This window comes from Rousettus aegyptiacus, unplaced genomic scaffold (genome assembly GCF_014176215.1).
Source record: "Rousettus aegyptiacus isolate mRouAeg1 unplaced genomic scaffold, mRouAeg1.p scaffold_m13_p_2, whole genome shotgun sequence".
In the NCBI taxonomy this organism is placed as follows: domain Eukaryota; kingdom Metazoa; phylum Chordata; class Mammalia; order Chiroptera; family Pteropodidae; genus Rousettus; species Rousettus aegyptiacus.
In genome coordinates this window covers 130,356,116-130,376,013 of record NW_023416295.1, presented here as the reverse complement: position 1 = coordinate 130,376,013, position 19,898 = coordinate 130,356,116, and the positions used below count along the sequence as shown (strand labels likewise).

The window sequence follows — 19,898 nt, the reverse complement described above, 5'->3', positions numbered from 1 at the left end:
GTTCCAAATGAAAGAACAGGAGAAAACTCCAGGAAAAGGACTAAATGAAATGGAGGCAAGCAACCTACCAGATACAGAGTTCAAAACACTGATTATGCGGATGCTCAAGGAACTTAAAACTTTAGCAAAGAGATGGTAAGCATAGACAACCATAAAAAAGAACCAGTCAGAAATGAAAAATACAGTAACTGAAATAAAAAACTAGAAGGAATCACAGCAGATTAAATGAAGAATTTTGAATCAGTGATTAAGAAGACAAGGTAGCTGAAAACAGCCAATTGGAATAGTAAAAACAAAGAATCCAAAAAAAAAAAAATGAGGATAGTTTAAGGGACAACATCAAGTGTACCAACATTCACATCATATGGGTACTAGAAGGAGAAGAGAAAGAACAAGGGATTGAGAACCTATTTGAAGGAAAAAAATGACTGAAAACTTCCCTAACCTGTTGAAAGAAATAGACTTAGAAGTTCAGGAAATGCAGAAGGTCTCAAACAAGATGAACTCAAAATATGGCAACACCAAACCATAGCATAATTAAAATGACAAAGGTTACAGACAAAGAGAGAATCCTAAAACCAGCAAGAGAAGGGCAGCTAGTTACTTAAAAAGGAGCTCCCAGTAGACTGTCGCCTGATTTCTCAACAGAAACTTTGCAGGCCAGAAGGGATTAGCATGAAATATTCAAAATGATAAAAAGTGAAGACCTATAACCAACACTACTCTCCCCAACAAGGCTATCTTTGAAAATTGAAGGAGAAATAAAGAGCTTCCCAGACAAGAAAAAGTTAAAGGAGTTAATTACCACCAAACCAGTTATTACAAGATGTGTTAAAGGGACTTCTTTATGAAAAAGAAGAGCAGGGGAAACATAAATATGAATAATAAAATGGAAATAACTATGTACCTATCAATAATTTTAAATGTAATGGATTAAGTGTTCCAATCAAAATACATAGGGAAGCTGAATGGATAAGAAAACAAAGATCCATCATATGCACTGTCCAGAAAGATCCACTTCAGATATAAAGACTCACAAAGACTGAAAGTAAAGGGCTGGAAAGTATAGACTGTATGTACTATGTATTTTCATGAAAATAAAATGTAAAAAGCTGGGATAGCATTATTCATATCAGACAAAACTGACATTAAAACAAGACTATAAAAAGAAAAAGAAGAGTATTACATAATGATAAAGGGATCATCCAGCAAGAGGACATAACTCAAAATATCTATACACCCAGTGTAGGAGCAGCTAACTATATAAAGCAAATACTGACTGACATAAAGGAAGAGAGCAACAGTAACAGTCATAGTCAGGGACTTTAACTCCCCATTGACACCAGTGGACACATCTTGCAGACAGAAAGTCAACAAGGACACACTGGCCTTAAATGACACACTAGACCAGATGGAGTTAACTGATACTTTTGGAGCCGTCTCACCCCAAAGCAGCAGAATATACATTCTTTTCAAGTACACCTGGAACATTTTCCAAGATAGACTGACCGCATGTTAGGCCACAGAACAAGTCTCAGTAAATTTAAGAAGACTGAAATCATATTCAGCGTCTTCTCTGGCCACACGATATGAAACTAGGAGTCAATTACAAGAAAAAAGTGGAAAAACACAAACTCATGGAGGCTAAATAGCATGCTACTAAACAATGAATGGGTTAACAATAAGATCAAGGAAGAAATCAAAATACACTTAGAGACAGATGAAAATGTAAACACGACTCAAAATCTATGGGACACAGCAAAAGCAGTCCTAAGAGGAAAAATTCATAGCAGTACAGGCCTACCTCAAGAAACAAGAAAAATCTCAAAAAACAATCTAACCTTACACCTAAAGGAACTAGAAAAAGAACAGCAAACAAAGCCCAAAGTGAGCAGAAGGAAAGAAATAATAAAGATCAGAGTGGGGAAAAAATGAGTCAGAAACAGTACAAAAGGCCAATGAAGTCAAGAGCTGGTTCCTTGAAAAGATAAACAAAATTGATAAACCTTTAACCTGACTCATCAAAAAGGTGGGGGTGGGGGGCGCAGGACCCAAATAAATAAAATCAGAAATGAAAGAGAAGTGGCAACCACCACCATGGAAATACAAAGGATTATAAGAAAATACTATGAAGAATTCTATGCCAGCAAATTGGACAATATGAAAGAAATGTATAAATTCCTAGAAACATACAATTTTCCAAGACTGAATTAAGAAGGAACAGAAAATCTGAACAGACTGATTACTACGAACAAAATTGTGTCAGTAATCGAAAAACTCCCAACAAATGAAAGTCCTGGACCAAATGGCTTCACAAGTGAGTTTTACCAAACATTCAAAGAATTAACACCTGTCCTTCTCAAACTATTCTGAAAATTTAAAGAGAGAAAGCTTTCAACCTCATTTTACAGGGGCACCATTACAATGATTTCAAAACCAGACAAAGACATTACAAAAACATAAAATTACAGACTTATATCCCTAATGAAAATAGATGTAAAAATCCTTAAAGAAAGAGTAGCAACAGAATTCAGCAATAAATTAAAAAGATTACACACCATGGTCAAGTAGGATTTATTCCTTGAACGCAAGGTTGGTTCAATATCCATAAATCAAATAACATGATTCACCATATAAACAAAATGGAAGATAAAAATCACGATCATATCAGTAGAGGTAGTAAAAGTATTTGAATCCAGTAGCTGTTCATGATTAAAAAAAAAAAAAAAAACTTAGCAGAGTGGGAATAGAGGGAACATATCTCAAATAATAAAGGCTAGATACAACAAAACCACAGCAATGTCATAATCAACAGTGAAAGCTAAAAATGTTTTTCTTAAAATCAGGAACAAAATAAGGAGATCCACTTTCACCCCACTTTTATTCAACATAGTATTGGAAGTCCTAGCCATAGCAGTATACAAAAAAAAGAAATGAAAGCCTTCCAAATTGGACAGGAAGAAGTAAAATTCATTATTTGTAGATGCCATGATATGATACTGAGAGAATGCTTGAAGATAGAAATAAATGGAAGGATATACTGTGCTATGGATAGGAAAAATTAACATCATTAAAATGTCCACACTACCCAAAACAATCTATAGATTCAGTGCAATCCCTAGCAAAATACCAATGGTACTTTTCAAAGAACTAGAACAAATAATCTTAAAATTTATATGGAACCACAAAAGAACCTGAATAGCCAAAGCGATCTTGAGAAAGAACAAAGTTGGAAGAACCACGTGACCTAATATCAAACTATACTACAAGGTTATAGTAATCAAAACAGCACGGTACTGGCATAAAAGCAGACACATACATCAATGGAACAGAATAGAGAGCTCAGAAATAAACCCATGCCTGTAGGATCAATTAATCTATGACAAAGGAGGCAAGAATACACACTAGGGAATAGACAGTCTCTTCAATAAATGGTGCTGGGAAAACTGGATAAATAACAGGCAAAAAAATTAAATGACCACTTTCTTACAGCATACAAAAAAATAAACTCAAAATGGATTAAAGACATAAATATAAGACCCAAAATCATAGAACTCCTAGAAGAAAACAAACTCTGACATTTCTGTTAGCAATATTTTTTTTGGATAGGTCTCCTCAGGCGTGGCAACAAAAGGAAAAAAAAATGGAACTATATCAAAGTGAAGTTACTGTACTGTAGAGGCAACCATCAACAAAATGAATGGAAGAAGATATCTGCCAATGATATATTTGATAAAGAATATCCAAAATTTATAAGTAACTGATACAACTGAACTTGAAAAAAATATAATCCAATTTTAAAAATGGGCAGAAATGACTTCAAATTATAATACAAAGTGACAGTAATCAAAATGGCATGGTATTGGCAGCAAAACAGACACATGGACCAGTGGAACAGAATTGAGAATCCAGAAGTAAACCCATATTTATATGGGCAAATAATTTTTGACAAAAAAAATCCAAAAACATACAGTGGAGAAAGGAAAGACTTCAATAAATGGTGCTGGGAAAATTGGAAGGCCACAGGCGAAAGAATGAAACTCGACTGTTGTCTATCACCACACACCAAAATTAACTCAAAATGGATTAAGGATCTGAATATAAGACCAGAATCAATAAAAATGCTTAGAAGAAAACATAGGAACTAAACTCAAGAACCTTGGACTTAAAGAGGATTTTATGAATTTGACCTCAAAGGCAAATGAAGTAAAAGCTAAAATAAATGAATGGGACTACATCAAACTAAAAAGCTTCAGCTCAGCAAAAGAAACCGTCAACGAGGTAAAGAGACAACCATCCAAATGGGAAAATATATTTGCAAGCAACATCTCTGATAAATGTCTAATATCCAAACTATACAAAGAACTCATACGACTCAATAACAACAAAAAAGCAAATAATCCAATCAAAAAATGGGCCGAGGACTTGAACAGACACTTCTCCCTAGAGGACATACAAATGGCCAACAAATATATGAAAAGATGCCCAACATCACTAGCTATTAGAGAAATGCAAATCAAAACCACAATGAGATACCACCTGACACCTGTTAGAATAGCTCTGATCAACAGGACAAGTAATAACAAATGTTGGAGAGGATGCAGAGAAATAGGAACCCTCACACACTGCTGGTGGGACTGCAAATTAGTACAGCCACTATAGAAAACAGTATGGAATTTCCTCAAAAAAACTAAGAATTGATCTACTATGTGATCCAGCAATCCTTCTACTGGTATTTACCCCAAAGGCTTGAAAACTCACATCTGAAAAGGTATTTACAAACCGACGTTCGTAGCAGTATTATTCACAGTGGCCAGGACATGTAAGCAACTGAAGTGTCCTACAATAGATGATTGGCTAAAGAAGCTTTGGTACATATATACAGTGGAATATTACTCAGCTGTAAGATGAAATACTGCCCTTTGTGACAACATGGATGGACCTCGAGATAATCATGCTAAGTAAAATAAGCCAGACTGAAAGTTGAAAATCACATGATATCACTTATATGTCACTTTAGGTATATAAACCTAAAAGCAACAAATGAACAGAACAAACAGAGACTCTGGAACATGTACAATGGACTAGTGGTTACCAGAGGATAGGGAGTGGGGGAGGAGGGAAGAACTAGATGGAGTACAGGGAGTCAAATATAGAGAGGTAGGGGGAAGGCGAAGTGAGTACAGGGGATCAAATATATGGTAGCTGAAGGAAACTGGACTTTGGGTGGTAATCACACAATATAATAATATAGATGTCAAATTATAATGTACATCTGAAAATTATATAATTGTATTAACCAATGTTACTCCAATAAACTTAATTTTAAAAAATAAAAAATAAATGGGCAGAGGACCTGAATAGCCATTTCTTCAAAAAGGACACACAGATGGCCAACAGACATATGAAAAGATACTCAACATCACTAATCATCAGAAATGTAAATTTTTAAAAAGCACAGTGAGATACCACCTCACACCTATTAGAATGGCTATCACAGATAAGTCAACAAACAAGTGTGGGCAAAGATGTGGAGCAAAGGGAACCCTTGAGCACTGCTGGTACCATTACAAATTGATACAATCATATGATGGAAAATAGTTTGGAGGTTCCTCAAAAAATTAAAACTAGAAATACTTTATGACCCAGCAATTCTACTTCTGGGTATTTATCCAGTGAAACCCAAAGCACTAATTTGAAAAGACGTACGTATTTTCAATAGCCAAGATATGGAAGCAACCTCTGTGCCCGTAAGTAGACGACTACATAAAGAAAACATACATATATACAGTAGAATATTATTCAGCCATAAAAGAGTGAAATCTCACCATTTGTGACAACACTGATGGACCTAGAGGGTATTATGCTAAGTGAAATAAGTCAGACAGAGAAAGACAAATACCATATGATCTCACATGTGGAATCTAAAGAACTAATGAACAACGACAACAAAACAAACAGACCCAGGGATACAGAGAGCAAACTGATGGTTGCCAGACAGGAGGGTAGTTGGAGGGCTGGTTAAAAGGTGAAGGGATTAAGAAGTACAAATTGCCAGTTATAAAAATAGTCCTGGGGATGTACAGCATGAGGAATATAGTAAATAATATTGTAATAACTGTATGGTGTCAAATGGGTACTACACTAAGTGGGGATTACTTTGTAAATTACATAAATGTCAAACCACTATGGTGTTCTCCGGAAGCTAATATAAAATATTATTGAATGTCAACTGTAATTGAAAAATAAAAATAATTTTTAAAATATCACTAATAACATTTAATATTACATCTAACAGCAATTACCACCAGAGCAGAGCTAAGAAACAGTATGAAGGTTTATTTTTCATTAGGTAACATTTTATTTGATTTGAATTTTCCCATGGACACATTTTCTTTTCAAAAATATTTTTAATCTTTTTAATGCTTCTTTTGAATAAAAATTACAAACTATGTTAATGTTTCTTTCTATTTATCTTTCTGATAAGGTTAGCCATCGATGCATCCTTTTAATACTCCAGAACTACTGTGACATTAGCAACTAGTATGGTTTGGTCCGCAGAGCCCAAAATGTGTTTGGACCACTTATATTGGACAATTTGAGATTAAGATTAGTGCATCTGAACTATAAAATTTTATAAACCAATGCCATTTTATTTCTTTTAACATATAGTTCACCTAGAGTAGTCAATAGTTATCAAGTAGAACTGCATTCAAGCCTGTTTTTAATAAAGTGTTTTTTTCACCAATCCTTTGCAATTAGTGCATTGTATACAGCCTTACAATAGCTATGTTCTCTCTTTGGTTAAAGTTGCCATTGCCCCAAATGGAGCCTTACAGCTGGCCAGTCCAGGCACAGATGGAGTACAGGGACTTCAGACATTAACCATGACAAATTCAGGCAGTACTCAGCAAGGTACAACAATTCTCCAGTATGCACAGACTTCTGATGGACAGCAGATACTTGTGCCCAGCAACCAGGTAGTTGTACAAAGTAAGTATGCTTAAGTGTCTGTGGAAAGCACCCCAAAGTACTTTCAAAGACACTTACGAATTAACTCATTCTTTTGATCACACAGCTGCATCAGGAGACATGCAGACTTATCAGATCCGAACCACACCTTCTGCTACTTCACTGCCACAAACTGTTGTGATGACCTCTCCTGTGACTCTTACATCTCAGACAACTAAGACAGACGACCCCCAGTTGAAAAGAGAAATAAGGTTGATGAAAAACAGGTAAGTGGTAAAATTAAACTGCCAGAATGGGTAATGATTTTGCGAATCTCAAAACGTAACCAGATATTAACTAGAATTGTATATTAGAAATAAGAGAGCAAGGTTTATTATATCTGCTTTATTTTATTGAGTATTAGATTATGTCTAGTTCCTTTCCAAGGATGGATCACTGAGTCTTATTGCTCAGTCTATTTATTTAACACATGACCTAGAGTTCCTCTACTGATATGTCTTTTGAATAACACTAGTAAGCAAAGCTTTTTCCAGCAATATATTTTGTTGTTCTTGGGCTGACAAAGTTAAATGAAAATAATAATAATCTGTTACTTGCCATTAACTACACCAAAAGGAGGAAAGAATTAGTGAGATTCTGCATAATACCTAAGTACTTACTGACACAGAAATGCTCTTAAAAATGAGTTTTGATCATGACAATAGAGCAGTGGTTTAACTGCAGAAGTATTTATTTTTATTTTAATTATATTTTAAATGTTGTTGTATGCACTATACATTCATCAGGCATGAAAACCACTGGTTCTTTGAGAAAGAATATAATGGGTAGTCTTCTGCAGTGTGTTCAAGGAAAAAAAAGATTCCAATAAACTATATTTGGAACAAATAAAGTTAAATAACTACAGATACAACAGATTTTTGAAATTACTATGGGATTCTATTTTCAGCTCCTCTTCAATAAGTAAGAAAATTAGAATAGAAAGATTTTCTAGAGCAATTAAAAATACCATAAAAGGACCAAATGGATGCATTTAATTACTTCAAGATAGACTGCTTCTTTACTAAAAACTAAGAGCAAGCGTCACTGTAAATGAACTTCCTAACAAGGCAGGGACTGTCCATTGTTTTGGAGGTTCCAACAAATGCAGTAAGATAAAGAAATAAATTATGTAAATATTAAAAAAGAAGAATTGTATTTGTTTGCTTATGATATAATTGTATACCTAGGAAATCCAAAAGTCTTGTTAAAAATTACTAGAATGAGACTTTTATTTCTGACAATATGACCTTGACTACATAATAGTTTTACAAGCATGATGAAATAGAAAAACCATTGTTTTAAATGATTAGATGAGCCTGCAGGATAGTAAGAGAATTCTGTTCAGATTAGGAATGAACCAGAAGCACGAGACCATGAGAGTGATAGGCAATGAAGCAGCCCCTGTATAATCAAGATAAATTCAGATCTCTGTGATTGGTATAGCTTTATTATGCAAAGTGGACCTGTGCAGTCTGGGAAACTGGATCAGAAATTATTCTTCATGAGGTCAAGACCCAAGAAATGCTACACCCATAAGCTGAGAATTGTAATTTAAAAACGGATCCAGGTTCATAGTGTCCCCAATTGCTTGGAAGAAAACCAATCTTGACACAGGCTTTAATGAATTCCCATACATTGAGTTCTAACAAATACAAATTGAAAAATTATAGACTAACCAGGGAATTAGGCCTCTGTTGTGGAATGCACCAAAGCCCTAATGTAATTTTCAGGAAAATCTTGGCAGTATTTTTATATAATTTATTTTTAAGATGAGGAAACTGAGATCTAGAGATGTTGTTACTTACCCTAGATTACACTGCTTAATAAGTGGTAGAGGTGGGATTTAAACTCACAAGTCCAGCTTTCAGAGCCCAGAGTCTTACGTTAATACTACGCTGCCTTTCAGGAGCAAGAATCAGCAGAAAAAGCAGACAACAGGAATGAGTTCTGTAAAGTCTTTTGTTAACTAATGAAGATAGGAAAAGAAGTGTGTGTGTGTGTGTGTGTGTGTGTGAAGAAAAAAGGGATGTCACTGAAAATCAAAGATCAAGAGACTATAGAAAGTGATAAAAATTGGAAAAGAAAAATAATGTTATTATAAGATATATTCATCTGCTTAGAATATCTAGGAGAATCATCTGAAAACTATATGAAAGCTTAAAAAAGAACCAGTTTGCACTGGGAAACCTCTCTTTACCAGTTTAGTAAAACAGGAATAAGAGGGGGAAATTATAAGGATTTAAATGAAGGAAGTAAACTATTTTTTATATGATTGCCTATTATGAAAAACCCAAATGAACTTAAAAAATTAGTAGAGGTAAGGAGTTTTTAAGGTTTAAGATATAAAACAGCTTTTCGGAAATCAGATATATTCTTTAATCAGCAATAAAGAGATTGGTAAATAATTATTTAAAAGGCATCATTTATGTTATCAACAAATAAAATAAATATAAAAAGATGTCTAGGACATTTATGAAAAATATTGTAAAATGTTTTTGAAAAACATTAAGAAAGATCTAAATAAATGGAGAAATATACTCTGTCCACAGATATGGAAACTCAGCATTATAAAGATGACTATTTTTCCCCCAATTGATCCATAGATTCAATGCAGTTCCAATCAAAACCCAAACAGGTTGTTCGAAGAACTTGACAAGTTGATACTAAAATTTATAGAAGAGTAAAGGGCCAAGAACAGCCAAAATAATCCAGACAAGAATAAGGTGAGGAGATATCAAGTTTTATTTAAAGTTGTGGTAATTAAAATAGTGTGATACACTGAGATAAAATCACCCATGAAACAGAGAGCTTAGAAGCAGATCCATAAACACATGAAACCTTGACAAATGACAGGGCAGATTATGGGGGAACGAGGGACTCTTTAATAAATGGTGCTAAAATAGTTATTTATGTAGTAAAAAAAGATTTTGATTTCTTTCTCACACAATACACAAAAGTCATTCCAGATGGTTTAAAGACGAATGTGAAAGATGAAATTTTAAAACTGTTAGATGAAAATATATAATCTCATGATTTCAGGTGTAGGGAAAGATTCCTTAAACAAAACACCACACACCAATGTTAACATAAAAGATTAATGAAGCTTCATTAAAATTAATGACTTCTATCCATCAAAACATAAAGCAAGTGAAAATATAAACTTCGAACCTATAGAAGATAACATACCTTACCAAAAAAAAATTTGTTTGAAAAAAATATGAAGATCTAAATTAAGAAGTACAACCCATCAGAAGAAAAAAATTGGCAAAATATATGTATAGGCATTTCTCACAAAAGTTATAATAATCATGAAAGCTTGCTTACCATTATCAGTAATCAAAGAAATGTAAATTAATACCACACACTTAGATACCATTTATCCCTACCTGGTTGGCAAAAATCTTAAAAGTCTAACCTGGAGCTGGCAAGGGTTGAAACAGTGGAACTTGGATACTGCTAATAAGAGTGTAAATTGTTGAAGCCAGTTTAGAAATTATTTGGCCTTATCTTGTATAGTTGACCTGGAATGCTTTGTGACTCAGTTGTTTTACTCTGTGACTGAGAGAGACTTGTAGGAAGTAGGCATAAGAATGTTCATAGCAGCTGAAATCGGAAACAACCCAAATAACCATCAATAACAGAATGAGTACATAAGTGTCATATTTTGTATTTATATAACAGTATACAATGTAATATAGTGTTCATTTTAAGGGAATGATCAATTTAACATAAATATTAGAAATACTAAGTTGAGTGAAAAAAGTTGCAACAGAATACATGAAGTGGAATATTTTACAATATATTTTAGAAAATAAGCAAACTAAATTATATATAATTTGGAGATATAGCCATCTACAGTAAAACTATAATAATAAGCAAAAGATTGAAGCTAGTAATTGTTTCTGGGCAAGAGGCAGGGTTATGGAATTAGGTAATAGGTCAGAGGGCCCCTCAACAACATGGACAGACAGTGTTTTCTCCTAAGTTGTGTATTGGGTTTACATGTATTCATTTTATTATTATCCTTCATAAAGACAGTTAATGTAAATGTCAATTCCTCCAGAATTCACATATAAATTTAATGTGATTCTCTATAGATCTTTATAGAATTCAAAATAGGCTAAAAGTTTACATGGAAGAAATAAGTATCCAGGAATAGTTAAGAAAAGAAAGAGGTTACTTGTCTTGTAAGGCACTGAAATGACTCTAAAGCCATTATAATCAAAACTTGGTATCAGTGAAGAAGCAGACAATTAACATTAGCAAGTGGCATAGAGAGGCCAGAAATAGCTTGTTGTGCTAGTTAAGTACACTTGTAAAGGATGGCTTATTTAATAAAAGATACACAGTTGACTCCAAACTTGGAAGAAAATTAAATTGGACAATTTTTTAATGCCATATACAAAAGTAATTCCAGATGTATTAAAGGTTTAACTCTGAAAATTAAGAAATAAAACCTTTAAAATAAAATTTAGAGAGAACTAGATAGTGTATGGCATTTTAATCTAAGCCTAAAAAAAAGGGAGAACAAAAACATTTATAGCACAAGATACGAAAATATCAGAAGTCAAATGATAGATTAGAAAATAGGGTAAAAACAGGTAAAGGATTATATATATAATGCAGAGAGAGTTGTGCATTAGGTTGTTTGTCTTTCTGATAATTTCTAATTGTAAAATGGGCAAAAGGGTATGAAGGGATAAAAAGTATAAATAGGCAGTTTACCTAAGAGCAGATCCAAAAGACCAACAAACTTCTGAAAAGATACTCAATATCACTAATAGGGAAATGAAAATAACAGAATGCCTACATGGCAGATAATATCTACAGTCATAGTATAAAAACTCAAAACAATACTTTTTACTCTATGTGTGTGTAAATCTTATATATGACTTCATAGAATCTGTAGGTCAAAAATTAACCAGGGGACCCATATATTTCACTTCTTAGTATTTATCCAAGAGAAATGGGATATATGTTTCACAAAGACTGACACAAGAATATGCATAACAGCTAAAACTAAAAACAGCTCAAGAGAATGGATCAACACATTGTGGTAATATTCATACAATGGAATATCCCCCAAAATATAAAAGTATAAACCAGCATGCAGCTATATAGATGAGCTTCAAAAATATACTGAGTGAAAAGAGACCACACACAAGACTACATGCTGTATAACTGTTATGTGAAGTTCCAGAATAGGAAAAACTTCATCTGTGATAAAAATCATAACAGTAGGTGGTTGGGAAGAGAATCGACCAGGAACGGGCATGAGGGAACTTTCAGGGCCATGAAAAATATTGTCATGGTAGGTGTGTGAGTTATACAGGTATATGCCTTTGCCAAAACTAACTGAATCCTATACTTAAGATCTATATATTACTGTATATAGTTGATACTTTAATTTTTAAAATTAGAAAAAAAAAAATGATCAGGGAAATTTACTAAAGTGCATTTACCATTTAAAGAATGTGAACTTTTTCTAACACTGTTTTTTTAATGCTTATATTCAGAGAAGCTGCTCGAGAATGTCGCAGAAAGAAGAAAGAATATGTGAAATGCCTGGAAAATCGAGTTGCAGTCCTGGAAAATCAAAATAAAACTCTCATTGAAGAGTTAAAAACTTTGAAGGATCTTTATTCCCATAAAAGTGTTTGATTCTTAAGAAAGAAGATACTTCTGTGGACTTGTCTAAAAATTAGATGGAATTTTTCTTTTTAGTGGAGTTTCATAAAAGGTCAAAAATGAAGCTTTTAGACTTTTGCAACTCAAAGATACATATCTTATGCAAGAGATCTGGTGACAGAGGATAAAGTGGAAAATTACCTCATGGAAGTTACTGGCACAACTGGAAGCTCTATAAAAATTAAACATACTCAAGAAGCAGAAAATGAACTTTCACCAATTTGAATTTTCTAAATAATGGTAGTTGTCAATAATCCAAAAATGGCAAATAAAATTTTCTAAATTGAATTTTTAAAAATAAATCAATTTACCCTATAGGTTTGCAGTTACTATTTCCGAAAATTTGCTTTTTTTAATTGTGTGCATGTGTATTTTATTTCTGCCAATAAATTCTATATTACAAATAGAAAAGCTGATACATAACTAAATATAAATTATGTGTTCTGATTACATACATATACTCGTTCTATTGTCAAGTCTTTTAAATGGGTTTTTAAGTTTGTTTATTGGACTTGAGAGGGTTTTTTGAGACTGGGTTAAACTATTTTTGAGGCCTTGTCCTAAAAGGCATCTATGGTACATGAATGGAATGTGGTGATTTTGTAACATTTTTTATCAGAATGGAAAGAAAACTGTTTAAAAGTTTGACACTTTTAAATAGTTTGTTTTTGCTTATTCGGGGAATGGTGATTTTCTAAAAATATATCATTGTTTTTTGATTCTATATTCTGTTTGTGGTTGAATATACATTATTCTCTTGTGCTTTAATAGACTGGAATGTTTACAGGCCCTTGAGGTGATATTAGAGTATTTTTTAAAAACCTTCTAAAAATGCATACCAAAGTTTTCCAAGAGGATTTTATAATCAATTTAATGTAAGGTTTATCAGATTCTAAAATAATAGTTATTAAAGCAATTTTATGTTAGAGACTATTTTGTAATGTAGTGAATGGTACATTTATAAAAGTGACTGCCAATATATTTTTATAACTAATCTTTATAAATTTTAAAGTTGAGTTTTTAATGATTATTTTAAATGTTTATAGAGTTTGTTTAGTAAAAAAAAAAATATTTTGCATCTCAAACTATCATTTTTATATTATAGGAAGTAAAGTTCCCAGATTGGCTAATATTTGAATTCTAAGTTTTGTATGCAGTTTATCCAGAGTTCAAAAATGCTGTCAGTACACCGGTGTTTAACCTCTGTATTCCAATTTGTATACATTTTGAAATTGTACTACAAAGCTAGTGTGTGCTTCTTATACAATATGTATTATATTGTTGTCTACGAAATTAAAGGACATTTGATGAAATTAAGTTTGCTGAATGTAAAATATATTGCTTGACATATAAATGACAAACTTCCTGATAGCCATTCGGTTAATTATACTAACTATAATGTGTTACTAAGTTTAAATGAGGATAAATTTACAATTCTGGTCTACATGACCTATTTTAAAAGAGGATATGTTTGTATATTTTGACTCAGAATCAGTTATCATAAACTAAAGGCAGCAAACGTTTTTTGTTCTACAGGTATTTAGGACATGATTAAGGAGCCTGTTACATAGAAATCTTAACCTAGTTGATAAATTTGTAATTAATCTTAATGAAAATTTCATTAACAGGGTCTTTTAAAATGGGACTCCATTTACTTGAAGGTAAGGGGTCACGGGGTTATATCAAGAGTTTTTTAAAAGATAATATATTGGGTAGATGTTATGTTTGGCTGCGGTAAAGATAGTCTACCTCTTAATGCTTTAACAGCTGGACATCCACAAATATTTGTACTCTCCACTGCCTGCAGACTTCCAATGCACAGCCTTGCTCGCTAGTTCAAGTTACCCAGTCTAGCTGTGTGTAACAGACATGGGCAAGCCACTGCAGATTCCATAAGTGCCTACCATATTATTCCTAGATATTTTTCTAATTTGAAGCCAATGTAGGGCTTGTGGAATTTTAAAGGTAATTATAATCCAAACCTGAAGTTAGACTTTAGTTCAATAGACCAATGAAATTATTTCCTTACCTCAATTTACTATTTTACATAAATTGTTAGTTTATTAATTTATATATTATATTGAAACACATTGCTCATGAACATATCTTGAGACTATAAGAACAAATATCCATTTAATTTTATTGAACAGCATAAAGAATGGACATGTGTTAAAGCTTTGATATCTTACTACATTTATTCATTCAGCAATTATATCAAAGTTAGTTGTTAAATGTGTTTTTTTCCAATTAAAATATATGGATATAGGAAGGATATAAAATATGTATTATGGCTTAGGATTAGATAACTGTCATAATGGCAGTTCACATTCCCAGAAAAGATGCTGTAAATGATATAGAGTGAAATTTGACTAAGGGCTTGATAGCTACTTTAAAGGAAAGTCACAGATCATAGTGAAAATAATGTCAAAGTATATCAAAATCTAATTGCCGTAGTCATCTAACATTATTTACTCTTACACAAAGCAGGTTTCTATTTTTAATACTGCTTGTTTTTACTAAAAGCAAAGTGAAAGCACACTTAACATCGAGGTTGTAGAATTCAGAAGCCTGCTCTAGGGAAAGTTTAGCAGGAATCTTTGAGGTTTGGAAGAGGTTTAGGCCATTCAACTGCCTTTTTTTTTTTTTTTTTTTTTTAAGGGAGAGATTCTGATAACTCTATTCCCTTGTATCACTGTCAGATTTTTTGCAGCAAACATAGGCATTAGTGATCAAGTCCTTGTCATTTTGTTATTAAGATCTTCCTCAAAATTGACATGATACATGTAGTAGTTTGCTGCCTGTATTAAGTATATTTAACAGTTTTTAACTTCAATTTAAATTGTTAATAAATTTAGGGTTATCTGCATATATAATATACAGTCGTATCATTTCTTTAATAACTACTATTTATTGAGGGCTGACACACCAGCAACTATTAAAGTAATGGTATTCATTCATTTGGCAAATATTTATTGAAGGCCTTTTATATGCCAAGCATTACTAGGAAAAGAGTAATGAACAAAGCAGTGTTGTAGCTCTTGCAGAGCCTAGATATATATGTCATCCTGATTGGTACTTGCCTAAGATGATAAGAGCATTAATAACTAGGGATCTGTGATTTAAACTTGATTTCTAACCATTCTACCCAAAATATTGTGGTCTGTCCCCGACTCCCATCCCCAACACATACCTTTATTAAACTCTAGAGGAAAGCTATCTCTCGTGTTCTTTCGTATCCCCACAGTCTAGGACAGTGCTTGCCTGGGTCATGTTTTGTCAAATGAATTAGGGTCTGGGGTTCAAATTCACTAAGGCACAGAGGTTTGATACTTTGCCAAGGTCACACAGTAAATAAAACTACGGTTCAGACCTAGGTCTGATCATCTCCGAAGTTCATGGTCTTAACCACCTGACCTCTTTGTTGAGTCTGAAAAGCTTTGTCCCATTGTACAGTAAGCCCTCACTTAATATCAATAGGTTCTGCAACTTTCAGCACAATGATGTATAATAAAACCAATTTCACCAGGCTAATTGATTCTATAAACAAAAGTTCCTATGGCATCTCACCAACGGTAGAACAAAACAATGGCACTCAAGGACCTGTTGTGTCTTTATGCACCCATTTAAGATTTTTAAAGTTCTATTTAAAGGTGGCCACTAGATGGCGACCTCCACTTTAAAATCACAGTTTACAAATTTAAATGCATAGGAAACTACACAAGTTAACACATCAAATCCTTGCCCTCCCACCATCCACAATGGATATTAACATTTTATCTTTACTTCAGATCATTTTTTTTTTAAGAAGAAAAATACACAGATGAACGCCCGCCACCTTTCCCTAGTCCGATTTCCTTCCCTAAAGGAAACCACTAATGAATTGAGTGTGGATCCAGTCCATATGTTTACACTTACTACATGAATTCATAAACAACATGTATCAGATTGTACTATCTTTTTTAGAAGTCCATAAATGTTACCTTAGTAATATACCATTCTCTAAATGAAAGGTTGAGCACACAAAAGAAAACTTAGAATTTTAGCTATGGTAATTTAATACTTTGTTTTAGAAAAACAAGTGAGCATCGAAACATTTATATTCAACTGACAACTCTTAGAATTTAATATCACATTTGGAAAAAATGCTTGGCCAAAAAAATTTTTTTAAGTCAGAAAACACTGCAAATAACATTTAGATTAAGTTTACAAAACACTAAATAAAAACTTAAAGACTTTCTAACAATGAATTTAAAGGGAAAAAAAAGACAAAACCCCATCACTTCTTTGTCCACTGCCATCATAAATAAGTAAATATAATTTTATGAAATAACTGCAAAGTATTGTGCTCAGTGAAGGATATGAAATAAATGAAACATGGTTTTTCACAAACAAATCATTTGCAGAAATGACAAAAGAGAACAAAAGCCCTCTACTTTTCACTATGTCGTTGTACACAGTATAATTCTATACCCAGTAAAAACACTCATCAATCCAAAAGGCAAGAAAGGAAAGAAACAGAACAAATTGCCCAAAATAAAATGGTAGAAATCTATATTATCAGTAATCATAATAAATGTAAATGTACTAGGCTTTTTAGTTAAATGTCAAAGATTTTTATGCTGAATTAGGAAAGAATTCAGCTATATATTGTTTATGAAAGGTAAATTGAAAATATAAGGATATAGCAAGGCTGAAAGTGAAAGCAAGGAAAAATTTACATCAAATAGCCAAACGTGCTGTTATAGCTACATGTATATTGAACAAAATAGACTTTTAAGGGAAAATTATTACTTGGGACAAAGATGGTCACAAAGATTCAATTCACCTCAAAGATAAAACACATCTAAACTTGAATGCACCTAATAATACAGGGCCAGGATGCAAAACGCAGAAATGTAATGAGAAAAATTCTCAATCTTAGTTTTTAATATACTCTCATGGAAACAAAAAGCAGGTAAATAATCATTAAACAAATAGATTTGAACAATTTAAAAATCTGACCTAATGTATTGAATTTTATCACTGGTTGTAAAGCATACTATTATCTCAAGTACCACAAAGAAAAACCATTGCTGGTTAAACTATGACATGCCATTGATGGCCAGGTGCACAGTGCTTTCATAGATGTTTCAATGTGAACAGTGTGCATCTTATAATCAATGCAATTCAATGGAGAATACACAACTAGAAATAGTACTTTTCAAACACAGAAGAGTGTTTATGAAATTAGATTCATATATTGGTAAGGTAGATCAACAAGTTATCAAAGGATTGCTTTCATATAGACTCTGTTCCATTGATTTCTATGTGTCTATCCTTTTACTAAAACCATACTGTCTTGACTACTGTAGTAAGTCTTGAAATCAGGTAACATGAAATCTTAAAAATTTTATTTTGGAGTTGTTCTCCCCCAAAATTATTTTGGCTATTCTAGTTCCTTTGCTTTTCTTTATAAATTTTAGATACAGCTTGCCTGTATTCAAAAAAAAGATCCTGCTGGCTAGGATTTTGATTGGAGTTGTCGTAAACCTATATATAAATCAATTAAATGGGAAAGGACTGACATGTTAAAAATATTGAAGCTTCCATTCCATAAACATGATATATTTCCATTTATTTAGATCTTTTAAAATCTTTTTTTAGTGTTTTGTAGTTTTCAGCATAGAGACCATGCATGTATTTTATTAGATTTATACCTAATTACTATTTTCTCTTTCTTCTTATAGCAATTTAAAATGTTTAAATTTCAGTTTCCAGTTGTTCCTAGCTAGTATTTAGAGGCCTTGCATCCTGAAACCTTACTAAATTCATTTCTAAGTTCTAGGAGGTTTTTTTAAGAGACTTTTTGGATTTTTCTATGTAGATAATATCATCTCTGAATAGACACAGTTTTATCTCTTTCTTTAAAATCTGTATGCCTTTATCTTGTTTTATTATACTGCCTGGGTTTTCTAGTATGATGTCAAATGGAATTGATAAGAGTAGATTTAACTGGTTTCCAATCTTAGGGACAAACCAGTCTTTGACATTAGGTATGAAAGTAGGTTTTTCTTTTTTTTTTTTTTGTAAAAGCCCTCTCTCAGTTTAGAGGAGTTTCCTTCTATTCTTAGTTCATGAGATTTTTTTGTTATCAAGGACAGATGTTGAATGTTGTCAAATGCTTTTTATACATCCATTGATATGATCATGTGGCTTTTCTTCATTAGTCTGTTTATATGGTAGATTTTATTGATTTTCAAATGTTGAACCAGTCTTGCATTCTCAAGATAACTACCATTTGGCCATGATGTATAATTTTTTAAATATAAATCTGAACTTGCTTTGCTAATATTTTATTGAAGAATTTTGTATCTCTGTTCAGGAGGGATAATGGTCTTCAGTTTTCTGTTCTTGTAATGTTTTCATTTGTTTTTGGTATTAGTGTAATGCTGGCTTCATTTAATAAGTTGGTACTGAAGAATTATTCATATATCAAGTGTGATAATGGTGTCACAATTGTTTTAAAATACTTTATATTTTTAAATATTAAAATGTTTCTAGATAAAATTATATACTTCTCAGAATGTACTTGAAAATAATTTTGTGATCAGTACATGGAGTTTATTCTATTTTGTATATATGGAAAGTTTTCATGCAAGAAAGTTTAAAAACTAAATATATGAAACTGGAACTTTGGTTGTTCACATAGGAATAAAAGGAAATTGATTTCCTACAGAAATCAATTCCAGGTAGACTGAAGACTTAAATATGAAAAACAAAAACTATAAGACCTTTATAAGATAATGTAAGGAACATCTTTATGACTTCAACTTAGGGAAGGATTTCTTAAACAAGTAGCAAAAAGTACAAAACAAACATTGATTCAGTTATGTTAAAATTAAGAATTTCTACTCATCAGAAAATAAGCAGAAGAAAGTAAAAACTAATGAATGATATTGAAATCAATGATATTGAAAACAGGAAACCAATTGAGAAAATTAATGAAATCAAAAGCCAGTTCTTTGAAAAGATCAATAAAATTGTTAAGCCTCTAGCCAGGCTAACTATGATAAAAAGAGGGAAGGCACAAACTAATATTAGAACTGAAAGAGGTAACATCATTACAGATCTCATGGACATTAAAAGAATAAAGGAATATTTTGAACAATTTTATGCCAACAAGTTTAATAACCTAGATGAAATGGACCAATTCCTTGAAA

The 19,898-nt window shown here is 32.3% G+C and overlaps 1 protein-coding gene across 5 annotated transcripts in view; it reads left to right on the top strand.

The window, feature by feature from the left end:
* ATF1 (activating transcription factor 1) overlaps nt 1-14,016 on the top strand; it is a 67,451-nt gene extending 53,435 nt beyond the window's left edge. For 3 of the 5 annotated variants that reach the window (XM_016151836.2, XM_016151840.2, XM_016151837.2), the window contains 3 exons: nt 6,811-6,993; nt 7,079-7,238; nt 12,528-14,016. In XM_016151836.2, the coding sequence (XP_016007322.1) occupies nt 6,811-6,993; nt 7,079-7,238; nt 12,528-12,672 (488 nt within the window). In that variant the 3' untranslated portion in view covers nt 12,673-14,016. Of the gene's footprint in view, nt 1-6,810; nt 6,994-7,078; nt 7,239-9,614; nt 9,735-12,527 lie in introns of all 5 variants that reach the window. The other 2 variants (XR_004955590.1, XM_016151841.2) reach the window with 2 other exon arrangements.
* Nucleotides 14,017-19,898: the final 5,882 nt, after the last annotated feature.